This window comes from Amblyraja radiata, chromosome 1 (assembly GCF_010909765.2).
Source record: "Amblyraja radiata isolate CabotCenter1 chromosome 1, sAmbRad1.1.pri, whole genome shotgun sequence".
Lineage (NCBI taxonomy): Eukaryota > Metazoa > Chordata > Chondrichthyes > Rajiformes > Rajidae > Amblyraja > Amblyraja radiata.
Genome location: NC_045956.1, coordinates 133,734,200 through 133,752,494, shown reverse-complemented (window position 1 = coordinate 133,752,494; position 18,295 = coordinate 133,734,200). Strand labels below are relative to the sequence as shown.

The 18,295-nt window shown below is 41.1% G+C and overlaps 1 protein-coding gene across 1 annotated transcript in view; it reads right to left on the bottom strand.

Annotated features, from left to right (window-relative positions):
* Positions 1 to 1,212: 1,212 nt before the first annotated feature.
* Positions 1,213 to 18,295, bottom strand: part of stoml2 (stomatin like 2) — a 34,495-nt gene continuing 17,412 nt past the window's right edge. Inside the window, exons 4-10 of the mRNA XM_033031167.1 lie at positions 12,342 to 12,400; positions 10,148 to 10,249; positions 8,736 to 8,870; positions 7,883 to 8,027; positions 5,419 to 5,498; positions 5,173 to 5,301; positions 1,213 to 1,625 (exon numbers count right to left, since the gene is read on the bottom strand). Coding sequence (XP_032887058.1) covers positions 1,500 to 1,625; positions 5,173 to 5,301; positions 5,419 to 5,498; positions 7,883 to 8,027; positions 8,736 to 8,870; positions 10,148 to 10,249; positions 12,342 to 12,400 — 776 coding nt within the window. The 3' untranslated portion in view covers positions 1,213 to 1,499. The remainder of the gene's footprint in view (positions 1,626 to 5,172; positions 5,302 to 5,418; positions 5,499 to 7,882; positions 8,028 to 8,735; positions 8,871 to 10,147; positions 10,250 to 12,341; positions 12,401 to 18,295) is intronic.

Sequence of the window (18,295 nt, the reverse complement as noted above, 5' to 3'; positions counted from 1 at the left end):
TGTAACACAAATCGTATGCAAGTTTAATAAAAGGTGCCATACACAGAGGGAAAACAAGCTAATATTGGAGGTGCAGGGCTATTGACAGATGCTTGCCTGGGATCATCACATGATCCCCAGGATACCTTTAAATTCAGAATGGGAAATGTTCAATATTTTTCCCATTTCTGGTAATTTCCTACACGATCCCCATTTCCATTGATTCCCTTGGGGCTTTGCAAAAACTGTCTGTATATTTTGCACACGTTTTTTTTTAAAAACAGCCATTTTCTTTTCAATGCCTACTAATTAATTTATGTATAATATATTTTTTTGTGTCTTGTCCGAGGCTATGTGCCTGTGATGCTGCCGCAAGCCAGATTTTCATTGCACCTGTTTTGCCATACTTGTGCATATGCCAATAAACTCAATTGGACTTGATTATGTTTTGTAGATAGCATTACTGACTGCTTTATCCCTCACGTTTAGTTAATTACTGCATCTTAAATTCCTCAATTGCTGCGATGGAATTCAAAACCTGCAGCTCCAGATTCACTGCCCAAGATAATGGTCCAGTAACAACCACCAGGCCACCATAGCCTTTCCCCAAATAGAAACAAAGCAGTTGTAGTATTTAGAACAGACTAATTATTTCAAATTTGCAGCATAAATAATATTTTATTATAACGTAATGCTTGAATTAGCATGCGTTTCAATTGTTCCTGAACTACCTGTATTATTAATTTCCTGTTTCAAAAGTTATCCACAAGAATGAGCTATAAAATGTCTGCTTTTCATTTACATGTCAAATTTGCTTGGAATTTTAACTGCATACTTTTCTCACAATTGTATCTGATTGATTATTCACTATCGTTACATTTGTTATAAATGGTAGTTTCCCTGCTCTCTTCATTTTCTAACCTTTTCCTCTTTCACAGGCAAAACCTTCTGCTGACAAGAGTACCATCTCACATTGCGATCATCCCAGAGAATAACTTCTTCTTCTTGCGTATGGCGTGCACAGCCTAAAGTTGTCGGACAACTTGTTCTATTTGATCTTACTTGAATGTGCACGCCAGGATGATTGCATTCGTCGAAACAGGGCGGACCACGTGAAGGTTGTAATCTCCCACAGAGAATAACTGTTCATCTTTATCCCCAGTTGTAAACAATATGAATAGTTGCATGGCAAAAAATAAATATTGAGACCACTAAACATTTAGTTTTGAGGGCGGAGAAGAAATAATTAAACATTTAATTTCTTTCTCAGGAAATTTTACAAACTGATCGCAATCAATTCATCCATTTTTTTTCTTATATCCATGATGAAGTTCAACAGGAGGAATAAGTATACAGGCAGAAAACAATATCAATTCTTCTATGAGTATAAAATTGTTGTGACAATTGTTGTTAAAATATTCATCTCAGGTCAGAATCTGTGAAATTCTGAAATTTCAATTTCTGTTGTCATTCACTAGAAATTTCCATTTCTGTTGTCATTCAGTAGACATTTCAGTTTGTTATGTCTCTGAATGGAATATCTGATTTCCACTGACCAGTTGTGATTTGTTGGGATAAGCAGCATCCATTGTCAGCTTCTCCTTCATTGCTTCCGGTTTAGTGAGAGCACTGTAAATTCCCATGGCCTTTGACATGCACAATGGAGAAAGATGAACATTAAATACACATAGCAGTCTAGTCAAAGCAACAACAGCATACAATATGAACATATGAAATACAGATCAACCAGAAAATACCTAGAAGTACAAGGCATAAAAATCAGAAATTTCAGGCACCAATATGGTTGATGACAAAATCCTTAATACTGAAATTTCACCAAATAATTGCAGTACAGTAAATTCTACAGAGCAAGACATTTTACCAGATTTGATCTGGAGTGATTTAACAAATATCACCCAGGGAAATCAAGGACAATTGGACCTGTGGTTGATATTCCCAGTTCTTAATTATTCGTGGGTCAGGGTTCCCATTTTGGACTATTTTTCATTGTATCCAGCTGGAAATTGTACATGCCGGATTATATTTGGTTTGGATGCGTTTATTAACATTCCCATCTGAGCTCACAAATTATTATTATTTTGTGTCATCACACAACTGTTTGCCAGTAGTGAGCAAATGTTAGTGCCACGTCGTTGGCCTCTGCAAAGTCCTTTACAGTGCATGTGTCTTGCAGCACGTCACCGCTCAGGAGCTGCTCCATAGTGTGGAGGCCCCGTCCGCACTCGCAGTCTGCCGCATCTTCAGTATATCCCCACTTCAGCATGTTCGATTTGCTCCTCCCATGCCTGTCCGCAGTCTGTTGAGACTGCGCCAGGTTATCAAATGAAGAATAACAATTGAGTTCTCAAACAATTGCCAGTACTTAAAGAAACTTGTGAGTAAATGAAACCTAAACTAATAGGGGAGCATAATTTGTTAACCTATTTCTAATACCCTTGCATCGAATCTGTGTTTAAGTATTTGTACACTATAGGGTGTAAATCCAGGACACACCAGAACTTGCTGATGGTTCCGGTCTGCTGTCATCATGATCTGGGTCATTCATTTTATCATTACTTGCTTCTGATCAAGGCTAAGTCCTGGATTCTTTGGTTTACCTTTGACTTAAAGTTTCCTCAAAACTTTTATTTTTGAAAATGGCTATGTAGTTTGTAGTATTCAAGAGTTTTTGAACATTTAGTTTGAGCCACAACTCATGCTGAATTTAGTTTAGAGATACAGCGTGGAAACAGGCCCTTTGGCCCCGAGTCCGCATCGAACAGCGATCCCCGCACACTAACACCATCCTACACTGGGGAGAATTTTTACATTTATACCAAGCCAATTAACCTACAAACATAGAAACATAGAAAATAGGCGCAGGAGAAGACCATTTGGCCCTTCGAGCCTGCACCGCCATTCATTGTGATCATGGCTGATCATGATCACAGGACACGAGGAGAATGTACAAATACAGACAAGCACCTGTAGCTAGGATTGAACCCGGGTCTCTGGTTCTGTAAGCGCTGTAAGGCAGCAATTCTACCGCTGGGCCACCTTTGATTGCCTTTAGATTTCCACATTAATTAACTTTTCACATTTGCCATCTTTCACTCTCTTGGTACAATTTCTATTTATTACATAAGAGTTTGGAAAATTACAGTAATGCTATTGGGATATGATCCTCAACTTATCCAGACCCCTTCAAGCGGTCTAGAGACACAGTACCTTACAGGACGATTATCAAACAAAATATGACACTGAGTCATTCAAGTAAACTGAACAGAAGTTGACTTTAAGAGGCATCTTACAAGTAGGAAGAGTCATCTCCTCCATTCATTTGAGCAATCCCATCTTCTCAGCTGTGTTTATGAAAACTCTTGATATTTTATTTAATGTTCATGGTAACCTGCATTCTTACTCAACAGTGATCTGACTAATTTCTTCCTTCCTTTCAACAATATATATAATTCAGTATTTCCTCTCCATTTTCGTCATGAGGCTCTTTTAAAATCTCATGAAGCTACATGTCCTCTGTTTATCCACTAACCATTTTTCTATTCCTCACTGGAACAGATTTTGCATTATGCCATTTGCTTAAGCAGTTTGCCTCCAGTTAAACAGCTGAAATAAAGTTATCTGTATAATAGAAACATAGAAAATAGGTGCAGGAGTAGGCCATTCGGCCCGTCTATCCATTCAATATGTTCCCGGCTGATCATCCAACTCAGTATCCTGTACCTGCTTTCTCTCCATACCCCCTGATCCCTTTAGCCACTTAACTATATTTAACTCCCTCTTAAATATAGCCAATGAACTGGCCTCAACTACATTCTGTGGCAGAGAATTCCAGAGATTCACCACTCTCTGTGTAAAAAATGTTTTCTCATCTCAGCCCTAAAAGATTTCCCCATTATCCTTAAACTGTGACCCCTTGTTCTGGACTTCCCCAACATCGGGAACAATCTTCCTGCATCTAGCCTGTCCAACCCCTTAAGAATTTTGTACGTTCCTATAGGATCCCCCCTCAATCTTCTAAATTCTAGCGAGTACAAGCCGAGTCTATCCAGTCTTTCTTCATATGAAAGTCCTGACATCCCAGGAATCAGTCTGGTGAACCTTCTCTGTACTCCCTCTATGGCAAGAATGTCCTTCCTCAGATTAGGAGACCAAAACTGTATGCAATACTCCAGGTGTGGTCTCACCAAGACCATGTACAACTGCAGTAGAACCTACCTGCTCCTATACTCAAATCCTTTTGCTTTGAATGCTAATCTACCATTCGCTTTCTTCACTGCCTGCTGCACCTGCATGCCTACTTTCAATGACTGGTGTACCATGACACCCAGGTCTCGTTGCATCTCCCCTTTTCCTAATCGGCCACCATTCAGATAATAGTCTACTTTCCTGTTTTTGCCACCAAAGTGGATAACCTCACATTTATCCACATTATACTGCATCTGCCATGCATTTGCCCACTCACCCAGCCTATCCAAGTCTACACCTCTTTTAAACGTATCCTTAATCAGCTTCCATCACTTTGTGCACTGGGCAACAACGGAGTGGCGAGGAGCAGAGCCATCAAGAACATCACAGAGGCAGCGGAGAAGGCCTCGAGATGGCTCTGGATCAGGAGAGAAGGTCAATGGGGAGGAGCGAATGCCACCTGAACACGTCGTGGTCTGATCAACCACGGCTGGGTCACCTGGGTGAGGGTGTCTGATGTTGAAAGACCCGAAACACCCAATGACCCCAGGTCACTGATGATGTGTTCAGGAGCATCAATAGATGTATTTGTATCAATCCAAGTCTTCTTGGTGTTATTTCTTGCTTTACTAGGCAGGGCAATTACTTAACCATTATCTCAATGTCATTCTCACAACTGTAATCAAGCATTTATATTTCCTCTTTGGCCAATTACCATTCTTAAGCTGACCAAAGAAATGTTAATCAGCTCTTTAATCTTTTTCTTGGGGTCTGATAAAAATGATCTGTACTTCAATTGCATACATCAGTCTATTCCAATGAGAGGGTGTCAAATTAAAATCTAATACAAGTTTACACGCACCACCTTCTTCAGGGTAAAAATGATGGCCTTGACAGTGATGCCCATATCCAGGAAATGAACAATTAAAAAACTACTAGAAGATGGATCACCTTATAAAAACCTAAAAGTGACAATAGACCTCTTACCTGTGACACCATGCTGGTGACATCACCTGTGTTTGCCGGAAGTAGAATTGTATTGCTCTGCTTGGCCAGGTTGTTAAAGGCAGATACATACTGCTCTGCCACACTCAATGATGCTGCTTGACTTCCGCACTGTTAATTGCATAAGGTGAAAAAAAAAAAGTTGATTAATAATCTATTTTCACTCTACTGCAACAAAACCAGGACTGAATCCTTTACAATTTTATTCTCTGATTCACTTCATCTTACTTGTTGACTAAGGACTTCAGAGAGCATATTAATAGATTGTGCTTTTGCTTTTGCTTGAACGATGACTGCATTGGCTTCGCCTGTGAAAGTTAAAAGATTGGAATATAAAATATTACGCACAAGATAGGAGAATGACATGAGCAGCTCCATTTTAAGCATCAATCCAATTTTACCAACAAATATGCCTAATTTGTTAACTTATTTCCTCTTTAACTAGGAGAGATGTGATGCCAGATGGAACAAACAGTTGATGTCATTGGTAAGTGGATGACAAAAACAGAATTATTTGACAGGAGCACCATAAAAATAAAGTCACCCTGCTCCCATTATTAATCCCACTATGAAATAGTGAAAAAAAGTTGTGAGTTTCTAACCCAGTAACAATAATTCTAAAGAACAACTATTATGTATCACTTTTGCAGTTGTACAGAGCCCTAGTGAGACCACAACAAGATTACTGTGTGCAGTTTTAATCCCCTAATTTGAGGACGGACATTCTTGTTATTGAGGGAGTGCAGCGTAGGTTTACAAGGTTAATTCCCGGGATGGCGGGACTGTCATATGCTGAGAGAATGGAGCAGCTGGGCTTGTACACTAGGAGTTTAGAAGGATGAGAGGGCATCTCATTGAAACATATAAGATTGTTAGGGGTTTGGACCCGCTAGAGGCAGGAAACATGTTCCCGATGTTGGGGGAGTCCAGAACCAGGGGCCACAGTTTAAGAATAAGAAGTAAGCCATTTAGAACGGAGACGAGGAAACACTTTCTCACAGAGAGTGGTGAGTCTGTGGAATTCGCTGCCTCAGAGGGCAGTGGAGGCAGGTTCTCTGGATGCTTTCAAGAGAGAGCTAGATAGGCCTCTTAAAAATAATGGAGTCAGGGGATATGGGGAGAAGGCAGAAATGGGGTACTGATTGGGGATGATCAGCCATGATCACATAAAATGGCGGTGCTGGCTCGAAGGTCCGAATGGCCTACTCCTGCACCTATTGTCTATATTGTGTGTGTGGGTGTGTGTGTGTGTGTGCGCGTCTCTCTCTCTCTCTCTCTCTCATCCTTGGTCAATTACTTCCCGATTTTGAATAAAATTGTTCACAAAACTCAAATTTTAAAATATAAACGCCGCTCACCAGCTGCTGACGTCACAATGCCCACATGCCCACCAATCCAGGCCCACTTGCGTCCTGCCCCGCCCCCCCGCCACTGTGGATTAAAGGCGTAGAAAGATCGAGAAGTTCTGCAGAACAAAGATTCTACAGCTCCGTTCCGCTACCACTGAACTTTCTCCTCACAGCCGGCGCAGCCCGCGAAGCCCCGCTCGCTTGAGCGCCCCTCCCATCCCCTGCGCGCTCATTCCAGCTGTGGGATTCCACAGAGCCTGTGCTTCTTTGCTGAACTCCTCTCTCCCCTCCTCACAGTAACTTGCCTATCATCTCCCTCACCGCTGGCGACGGCCTCGGGGGGGAATTCAGCGGAGGCCCTGGTCCCGTCTCTCTCTCCCTCATTACTCACCCCTCTCCCCCGTCCGCCCTCTGCGGCAATGGCGGTCCCGTCTACCCGTCCCCCTCGGGTCCGTCTCCTCCGCCGCCACAATTGTGGTAACTCACCCTCACGGCCCTCTCGGAGGAGATCTTCTCCACCAGCTCTTCGAAACTCGTGGTGCGCACCGTGACAAACACCAACTCCATCCCCCCACTCCCATGTGGCCCGGTGGCGGCAGCGAGCAGGCAGACAGATTGGCGGGTGGGCACGTGCCAAGCGGCAGCAGCGGGCGGGCGGAGACGAGCCGAGTGGCAGCAGTGGGCAAACGGGCTGGACGGGAACGGGCTGAGCGGCGGCCGAGCCGGAGTGGGCAGAGGGAGGGAGGGAGGGAGAATCGGGTTACAGGGTGGCCGAGCAGTTTGCATGGAGTTTGAGTAACTCGCGTGCACACACACACGATGTAAACTGGACCAATCGTCAATGGGATCTAAACCACAGCTAACAATGAATGACCTGTGGATGAAGGAACTGCAGATGCTGCTTTGGAGGGAGGGATTGGGAGGGAGTGATTGATGGTAGGGGAAAGGAGAGGGAGGGAGAGGTGAGGGAGGGATTGGGGGAGTGGAGGAGGAGAGGAGAAAGAAGAGGGAGGAGGAGGGTGTGCTGGGGATGAGGGGAATTGAGCCGTGCCTGTGCAGTTGGGGTTATGCATTAGTGGTGCAATATTGCGTTGGGGGGATGGGTTGCATTGGGGGAACGGGTGATTGGTGGAATATTACATTGGGGAACGGGTTGCATTGGGAGACCAGGCCTCCCGTGTGACAGGGACGCAACGGGTCCCACTTAGTCCAGTAGTGTATAAAATTATTTTTCAAAATACTTCAGAAGCAATCGAATTACAATCTTCAATTTACAAAAATCCTCTGTGCATGTTGGAGACGTAGCAAGATGATTAAAAACTAATCATCAGTTAAGAGCTGACCTGCTGCTTGGTTGATCGTTTCTGCTTTTGTTGCCTCAGAAGCCAGGATTCGAGACTGTTTTTTCCCTTCAGCAATATTGATTTCAGCTTCTCTGGCCCCTTCAGATTCCAGCACCGTGGCACGTTTTTTCCTTTCAGCTTCAACCTAAAAAAATTCAATCAAATGAACAATCCATATTCTCTGTACAACCTCAAATTAGATGTCAGACAGATATCTTTACATATTAATACAAAAATAATACAGCACAAAATTACCTGTTCCAAATCTATTCAATCTACTTAAGTGACGCATATGTTGTTACAATTTGTAGTCGGGAACATTGATACCTACTAATTTAGACAGACGTTGCCTCAGGAATGCCATGTACATTAATGATCAACTGTGAAGCAAGCGGGGAAGAGTGTGAACATGATTGCAAATGTTCTTTCATCAAGAAGGAGGGAACACTTTGGTAAACACAGAACTCTTGTTTTCATGAGCATCTTTGTGGCAGGGCTGTATGTGGATCATCATTGGGGAGCTTTGAAGCAGGTGACCAGCTTCCTTCTCCACTGTGGGTCAGTATGTGGCCCAGGGAGAACTAATGATGGAAAATGGAGAGGGAAGAATGCAAAGTATGAAGAAAAAACATCTTGGAATAAACACGAATGATATTTAAGCAGAATAATTGTTTTCCTAAAATCCTTTGTTGAAAAGTTAAAGTAAATAAAACATAGTAATTATTCTAAAATTGGTTGTGCATGATTGCTCCCTCCTTCATATTTCCCCATGAATATTAAACTCCCAGCCAAAGAATATTTAATGGATCTGTTTTTTTTTCTTCTTATAGAAAACCACAAAGCTCATACATACTTGCATCTGCATGGCTTCCTTCACTTTAGGTGGAACATGGATATCCTTGATCTCGTATCTCAAGCAGCGGATTCCCCAGGTATCTGCAGCTTGATTTATTTGAGTAACCATATTCATATTCAATACCTCCCTTTCCTGCAAAACAATGAAAGAGATATTTAGTCTTCAATACGACATGCAAATGAACCATCAGATTGCACATCAACTTAAATGGTTGGAATTACAGTATTTACAATACCTTTGTTTTATTTGAGAATTACAAGATAAAATGTTATTATGATGATGAGAGCTTTTATGTTTGGCTCAATTGGGACGTTTTCCCATTGTTATTAGTATTTAGTAAAATTGGTTAATCAGTCATTAAGAATGTCTTTCAAAAAGATCAATTTTCATTGTCATTTGGGTTCTATAATTTAAATGAAATCATCATAACGACAAAGTTATGAGCTGGTTCAATGTGGCTGTTTATGAATTCTGTAAACTATGTGAGAAAGCTGTTCTGTATTTTGAAATTGATTTCAGGAAAAATAGACAAAGAACTCCTGCTGTTTGTCAGACTTGGTAATTAAGACTGGACATAATCTTGCTCCTTTTAATTGTGAATTTTGTCATTGAGGCTGGTGCTTTACTTAAACATGCAGAATGTCCTGGGAAATGCAAAGACATGCTTCGAGCCATGAAGCAAAAATCTCTGGGGATGTTCCCTCTCTGCTGCACAAATACCAGATACCTCACTGAACAAGTCACATTAAAGCTGTGGTTATGGGCTAGCTAATTGTAATGAATAATTTGTCCAATCTTTTTGTTAAAATGAGTTAGTTACTCCGAGGAAATAAAGAGCACACCATATTGCTGTTGATTTAAAATCTCATAAAGACCAGATCAGCTGAGGACAGACAATGTCCTCAAACTGAAGGGCACAAGTGAACCATCTGGGATTTTAATAACAATTTGGTAGTATCTCAATCATCATTATTAATTCTAGTTCTTTAATGAAATGCATTACAATTCATCATCTGCTGCGTTGCATGTCTCTGGGCCTTTGTTCCAGGCTTCTAGATTACTAATCATTCGCTTGTATCTTTTTGACTGCAGCACATTTGTTCCACATGATGAAATACAGGCATCATCCTAACCATGTCCACCATCACCAACCTTGCAAATCTCACTAATTAGAAGTTGCAATATCATAGGCACATCATCAACCATCTTTCATTCAAAGCTGCCTTTCATTTTGATGGCCATTTGTCACTATTCCTTCATTGTTTTCACCTGAAAAGACCAGTGGAGCTGAATTTTCCCATCCATACTCCAAAGGGTAGGACAGCACCCACTTTCTTTGCAGCAGATATGTTAATAACAGCAACAGATAAACCACTATAAAAAAGGAGAAATTAAACTATGTCATTCACCCTAAAAACACTGTCCAACGAGAGCTTCCCAAGTTCTGATCTCATGGTCGTTTGGGCCAACTGTGTAACAGCATACTCGGGATCTTCAACTCCATAACTTGACTGAAATAGAGGAATAAGAAATAAGATATTATTTTAATCACTGCAAACCAATATAATTCATCCAATTAATCATTAAAAAGTGTCCAGCCCCTCCTTTTCCATATCTTCCTTCCCCCCTCCCCCCCCCCCCCACCCCTACAATCGGTCTGAAGAAGGGTCCCGACCCAAAACGTCACCTATCCATGTTCTCCAGGAATGCTGCCTGTCCCGCTGAGTTACTCCAGCACTCTGTCTCTCTATTTTATGACAGGCAATAGGAAAAGTAATATGTGGTTGACAATGAGGATGAAAGCTTAAGAGTGCTGGGAGACATAGATGGTCTGATCACTCGGACAGAAAAAAGGCAAATGAAATTTAATCTACAGAAATGTGGGGTCATGCATTTGGCAAAAGCACCGAAGCACGGATACAATAAGTGGGAGGATATTTTGTACAGTGAAGGAATAGATCCTGAGAAGATTATAGGTGAAAAAAATGCACATAGGATGCTTGCCTGTTGGTCAAGTCACAGAATACAAGACCTTGGAGGTTATGCTTGAACTTCATACAATGCTAAGGTGACTGCTAAGTAATGTGTGCAGTTCGGGCCACCACATTACAGGAATGGTGTGATTACACCAAAAAGGTTGCAACGGATATTATTGAGGATATTTTGGGGGATTGGGAAATTGTAGCAATGAAGAAAGATTGGATTAGCCGTTGTTATGCATTTGGAACAGAGGAAGCGAATGGTTATTCGAATGAGTAGTGTAGTGATGAGAAACATCCCCTTTGTTCTCAAGCTTCTGAACAATCCTTCCATAAACTGGGGTTACTGTTCGATTCATCTCTACCCCATTGTGGATTATCTATGCAACTGATGTGTTACAATGCTGAGAACTCTATTCTGCACTCTGTATCCTCCCCTTTGCTCTATTGCACTTGATTTTAACTTGATTGCATGATCAACTGCATAGTAACTGGTCATTTTCTGAGGAGACAGCAGCAAAACTTGTATAACAATATATTATAGTCTGAAGTCTGAAGAAGGGTTTCGACCCGAAACGTTGCATATTTCCTTCGCTCCATAGATGCTGCCTTACCCACTGAGTTTCTCCAGCATTTTTATCTACCATAACAATATATTTCCTTGCTTATTGAATTACGATCCTCCCAGACATATCTTACCGCATGTACGTTGAGATTCACTCCAAACGCACTTAATACTCTAATTTGAAATAGGGCAAGTGCAGCTCAAACCAGTAATATTAGTGGCACCAATAAATCTGAAGTATAGTTAATACAGGAAATATGGCAACCAAGCTCTCAAGCCGGTAATGAGATGGCAACTAGATAACCTGTTAATTTTTGTAATACTGGCTGAAATTTAGAAACCGAATATGACAAGGATAGCTTCTTTGCTCTTCTTCAATAGTACCAAGAGATCTACGAGAGGCACTCGAGATCATACAGTGGTTTTACATGATAGATGGTAACTCAGATGGTAACAGTAGCATAGAACAGGACTGTAGAGTTATACAGTGTGGAAATAGGCCCTTCGGCCCAACTTGCCCACACCGACCAACTAGCATCTAGACTAGTCCCACCTGCCTGCGTTTGGCCCATATCCTACATCTATCCCATCAATGTACCTGCCTAAATGTATTTTAAATGTTGTGATCGTACCAGCCTCAACTACATATACCCACCACCCTCTGTGTAAAAAGTTGCCCCCTCAGGTTCCTATTAAATCTTTCCCCCCTCACCTTAAACCTATGTCCTCTGGTTCTTGATTCCCCATGTCTGCCCAGAATGTTTTTTTCCTCAATTTACATTGTAGGGCTTATGCCTCACCATCAAATATCACATCTTGAGGTCTTTGTGCTGTCTTATAACACTACAAAATTAGCAGTTTTGTGATCAATTCAAAATCTGAGGCATACAGTAATTTGCGACAGAGGAAAGACCGTATAAATTGTGACATGCTCAAATATCTAACTCATCATAAAACAGGTAGCGTTATAATGCTGCATAGATACACATAAGCTTGAAGTTGTGATATTTAATTTAAGAAGAAAATGAGTAAAAAGATTACAAGCATAATTTGTATTACCTTGTATGGATCCATTATTCTTAAATATAGTACACCATCTATATTTAAAGTCACATTATCTGTAACATTAAATGAAAGATTGTTATATTTAAACATACCCAATGTTTGATAAAATATTACTCCATAAAATTAGTAGCATTTACTATCAACTTTGTCACACAAAAATAAATCAGGTTATTTCAGAATAATTAATATGTGAGGATACAGGTTTGTTAATGAAATAAACATGAGAAATCATTTAATAGTTAAAATCAATTGGCTTGGAATATTCTATTTCTTTGTTCTGATTACTTCCTGAAATATAAATTTACGAATCTCAATCTGATCCCTTTCCAATTCTACTCAGAACTAAATAAGTCCACAATGCAAATGGTAAATGGCCATTCTAAGAGCAGAGACAAACTTAGCATGTACAGGCCAACTAGTCTAACACCACTGCAAGAAAAAATGAGACTATTGTCAAGGTCATAATTAAGACTCATTTGTAAAAATATTATACAATTAGCTAGCAGGGATTTGTTAAAGATAAATTATAAAAACGGAATACTTTGATAAAGTAATAGAAATATACACAATTATCTAGTTTAGTTTATTAGTGTCATTTGTACAGATGCAGCAATAAGGTTTTTCGTTGAGTGCTATCCAGTCAAAGAATATTGACTTCTCTAACTTCAACTTGTTTCCCTTTCTCCATCCCTTCCCCATCCTAGTCCTCCGACTAGTTTCACTGTCCTCCTGATTAAATTTTACTGATTGCATGCCTTGTTGTCACCTTCCTCTCAGCTAACAATGATTCATTCAACGTTTTCTTTGTTCTTCATCCACTTTGATCTCTCATTTTCACACCTTACCCTTCTATATCTCCCTTGACTCTCAGCCTGAAGAAGGGTCTCGACCCAAACCACCACCCATTCATTCTATTCAGAGAGGCTGCCTGTCCCACTGAGTTACTCCAGCATTTAGTGTCTATCTTCAAAAAGACTAGACAAGATTACATTCACAGTGTACAGATAAAGAATAAAAAGTACAATATTTAGTGCAAGATAAAGATCGATTAAAGATAGTTCAAAGGTCTCCAATGAGGTTGATTGGAGATCAGGACCACACTCCAATCGATGAGAGGATGGTTCAGATGCCCGATAGCAACTGGGAAGAAACTGTCTCTGAATCGGGAGGTATGCATTTTCAAACTTCTGTACCTCTTGCCTGATGGGAGAGGGGTGAATGGAGTGATCGGGGTGAGACCGGTCTTTGATTATGCTGGTGGCAGTGCTGAGGCAGCATGAAATGTAGATGAAGTGAGAGTGAGTGATTTGTGTGATTGTCTGGGCCTCACGCACAACTCTGCAATTTCTTGTGGTCTTGTATGGAGCTGTTCCCAAACCATGCTGTGATGCATCCCGATAAAATGCTTTCTCTGGCGCATCTGTAAATAGCTTACTATCTAACGGCATGAACATTGAATTCTCCATGGTTAATGGTACAAGTATCAACAATAATGTTGGAAAATGTTATCAAAGCATTGATAAAGCCAGGAACAATTAGTGCACACAGTTCTAAAGCGTGGGCAAATGCAAGGACTATGGTTGCTAGAAACTATCTAAGATTAACATTCTGTTCTCTCACTCTTAACAATCATGCCAGCAAAGCAGCAGACGGTGGCAACAAAATAAAGTTACCGCATTATCAATGTCAATTGTTTCAAACTAATGTTTTCTGTGAATTCTGAATTCAAATGGGAAATGCTATTGCTTTTTGCATGTCAAGATGGAAATAAATCTAGTTACAAGCAAATAAAAGCTCTAACAGCCTACCATACCCGCAAGAGCAAAGTTGCATTATGACCTTGGATGCAATGAAACAGAATTAAAATTAAGCTAACAGTTCATTTCAACATAAGGGTGTTTGCATCTTATTCTACCATACAAAATTACTCATGCCCGATCATCCAGTTCTACCATAGAGCACTTAAAGTATTCCATTATGGGAACAAATTGAAACATTTAAATCTTCCAACCCTAACTCCACCATGACAACACAACACTACTGCCCACATCTTCCAATACTATTAACTTGTTTTTTGCACTAATGTTTTGTTTTGTTGCAGTTCTCACTATTTTTATATGCTTTGTGTAATTTATGTATAATTTGTTTTTTTTGTGTTTGTCTATGTGCCTGTGATGCTGGTGAAAGTGAGATTTTTCATTGGACCTGTGTCTTGCTGGACTCTCGAACATGACAAAAGTCACCTCTTGCCTTTTGATCCGTCCAACTTATTAAAAAAACACCTGTATCCACCTATCACTTACGAGACTGTGTCCCCCCCCCCCCCCCCTCCTCTCCTCTCACGCCATAACCACAATGTCTTACTCCAGCACTTTGTGTCTTTGTTTTGTACACCAGCATCAGAAGTTCCTTGTATCTCATGTATATGACAATGAACCTGAATTTAAACTTGGGCATAATGAAGGTATTTTTCCCAATGAAGAAACCAATATGTGTTGCTAAATCTGTATTAGCTTGTTCTTTTCAATCATTCCTCAAGAAATTCGCAGAGCAGTTCAAAGGAAAATGTCATGCTTTTCAGAGATGTGTAGGATCTCCTGCTCTTGATCTACCAGCCAATGAGTCTTTGCCTCAGCATAATTAAACCTTCTGTGCTGCAATGATCATGTCATAGTCTTTAGTAACGGCAGTTGACGACTGTACTGCACTGTATTTATCACGCAAGCTGCCCACCATATTCCATCAGGCATTTAGCAAGGACAGTTGAGGATGAAATTATGGGTTGCGGCAGTATGTACATAGACAATAGCCAGCCAGTGACAGGTCAGCTGACATGACCCATTATGTTTTCTTTAATGTGCAAAGTTACCCTGTCCTTAGTTTGCCAACAACTGAGGATTTACAGAAAGTTTTTGCCAACAACAAGAAAGTCGATTTGTCATAATAGAGGGATATGGATTACATAGATACATAGACAATAGGTGCAGGAGTAGGCCATTCGGCCCTTAGAGCCAGCACCGCCATTCAATGTGATCATGGCTGATCATCCCCAATCAGTACCTCGTTCCTGCCTTCTCCCCATATCCCCTGACTCCGCTAACCCTAAGAGCTCTCTCTTTTGAATGCACCCAGTGAATCGGCCCCCACTGCCTTCTGAGGCAGGGAATTCCACAAATTCACAACTCTCTGGGTCAAAATGTTTTTCCTCATCTCAGTTCTAAATGGCCTACCCCTATTCTTAAACTGTGTCCAATCCCTTAATAATCTTATATGTTTCTATAAGATCCCCTCTCATCCTCAATTCCAGTGAATACAAGCTCAGCTGCTCCATTCTTTCATCATATGACAGTCCCGCCATCCCGGGAATAAACCTGGTGAACCTACGCTGCACTCCCTCAATAGCAAGAATGTCCTTCCTCAAATTAGGAGACCAAAACTGCACACAATACTACAGGTGTGGTTTCACCAGGATCCTGTACATCTGCAGAAGGACCTCTTTGCTCCTGCATTCAAATCCTCTCGTTATGAAGGCCAGCATGCCATTAGCTTTCTTCACTGCCTGCTGTACCTACCTTTCAGTGACTGATGTACAAGTACAAGGACCCCCAGGTCTCTTTGTACTTCATCTTCTCCTAATCTGACAGCATTCATATAATAATCTGCCTTCTTGTTCAGGCCACCAAAGTGGATAACCTCACATTTATCCACAATATACTGCATCTGCCATGCATCTGCCCACTCACCCAACCACTCACCCTGCATCCTCATAGCATCCTCTTCACAGTTCACACTGCCACCCAGATTTGTGTCATCTGCAAATTTCTAATGTTACTTTTAATTCCTTCACCTAAATCATTAATATATATTGTAAATAGCTGCAGTAACAGCACCGAACCTTACGGCACCCCACTAGTCACTACCTGCCATTCTGAAAGGGACCAGTTAATTCCTACTCTTTGTTTAATGTCTGCCAACCAATTTCCTATCCATCAATACCCAACCCCCAATACCATGTGCTCTAATTTTGCCCACTAATCTCCTGTGTGGGACCAGATACACCACATCCACTGGCTCTCCCTCGTCCATTTTACTTGTTACATACTCAAAATATTCCAGAAGATTAGTCAAGCAAGATTTCCCCTTCGTAAATCAATGCTGACTTGGACCGATCCTGTTACTGCTATCCAAATGTGCCGCTATTACATCTTTAGTAATTGACTCCAGCATCTTCCCCACCACTGATGTCACGCTAACTGGTCTATAATTCCCAGCTTTCTATCTCCCTCCTTTCTTAAAAAGTGGGATAACATTAGCTATCCTCCAATCCACAGGAACTGGTTCAGAATCTATAGGACATTGGAAAATTATCACCAATGCGTCCACGATTTCTAGAGCTACCTCCTTGAGTACTCTGGGATACAGACCATCAGGCCCTGGGGATTTATCAGCTTTCAGTCCCATCAGTCTACCCAACACCATTTCCTGACTAATGTGAATTTTCTTCAGTTCCTCCGTCATCCTAGATCTTTTGTCTCCTAGTACATCTGAGAGATTGGTTCTGTCTTCACTAAGGAAGACAGAACCAAGGTACCTGTTCAATTCGTCTGCCATTTCCTTGTTCCCCATAATAAATTAACTTGTTTCTGTCTTCAAGGGACCCACATTTGTCTTAACTAATCTTTTCCTTTTCACATACCTAAAGAAGCTTTTACTATCCTCCTTTATATTCTTGGCTTGGTTACCTTCATACTTCAACTTTTCTCCCCGTATTGCCTTTTTAGTTACCTTCTGTAGTTCTTCAATGTTTTCCAATCCTCTGGCTTCCCGCTCATCTTTGCTATGTTACACGTCTCCTCTTTTAGTTTTATACTGTCCTTGGCTTCCCTTGTCAGCCACGGTCGCCTCTTACTCCCTTAGAATCTTTCTTCCTCTTTGGAATGAACTTTGGATTATTCCCAGAAATTCCTGCCATTGCTGTTCCACTGTCATCCATGCTAAGGTCCCTTTCCAATCAACTTTGGCCAGCTCCTCCCTCATGGCTCCATAGTCCCCTTTGTTCAACTGCAACACTGACCCTTCTGATTTTACCTTCTTCCTCTCAAATTGCGGATGAAAACTTATCATATTATGGTCACAACCTCCTAATGGTTCCCTTACCTTGAATTCCCTTATCAAATCCGCTTCATTACACAAAACTAAATCCAGAATAGCTTTCTCCCTGGCTGCTCACAAGCTGCTCGAAGAATCCATCTCGAAGGCACTCCACAATCTCCCTTTCTTGGAGTCCAGTATCAACCTGATTTTCCCAGTCAACCTGCATATTGAAATTTTCCATAACCACATTTTCCATTACCTTTGTTTCATACCAATTTTAACTCCTGATGCAACTAGCACCCTATATTCAGGCTACTGTTTGGGGGCCTATAGATAACTCCCATTGGGGTCTTTTTGCCCTTACAATTTCTCAATTCTATCCAATACATCTGCTGATTCTATGTCACCCCTCGCAAAGGACTGAATTGCATTCCTTACCAACAGAGCTACCCCACCCCCTCTGCCCACCCATCTGTCTTTTTGATAGGACGTTTAACCCTGAATATTCAGTTCCCAGCTCCGATCCTCTTGCAACCATGTCTCTGTAATTCCCACAACATCATACCTACCAATTTCTAACTGAGTCCCAAGCTCATCCACTTTATTTCTTATACTTTGCACATATATATACAACACTGTTAATTCGGTATTCACCAGTTAATCTTCATCGCATCTGTCCACAAGACCTTTTTCCAGAACTGTGGTTGCTCTTTTAAGTACTTCTTGGCAAACTGTAACCTGGCCTTCCTATTTTTGCGGCTAACCAGTGGTTTGCATCTTGCACTGTAGCCTCTGTACTTCTGTTCATCAAGTCTTCTGTGGACAGCGGTCATTGACAAATCTATACCTGAAGA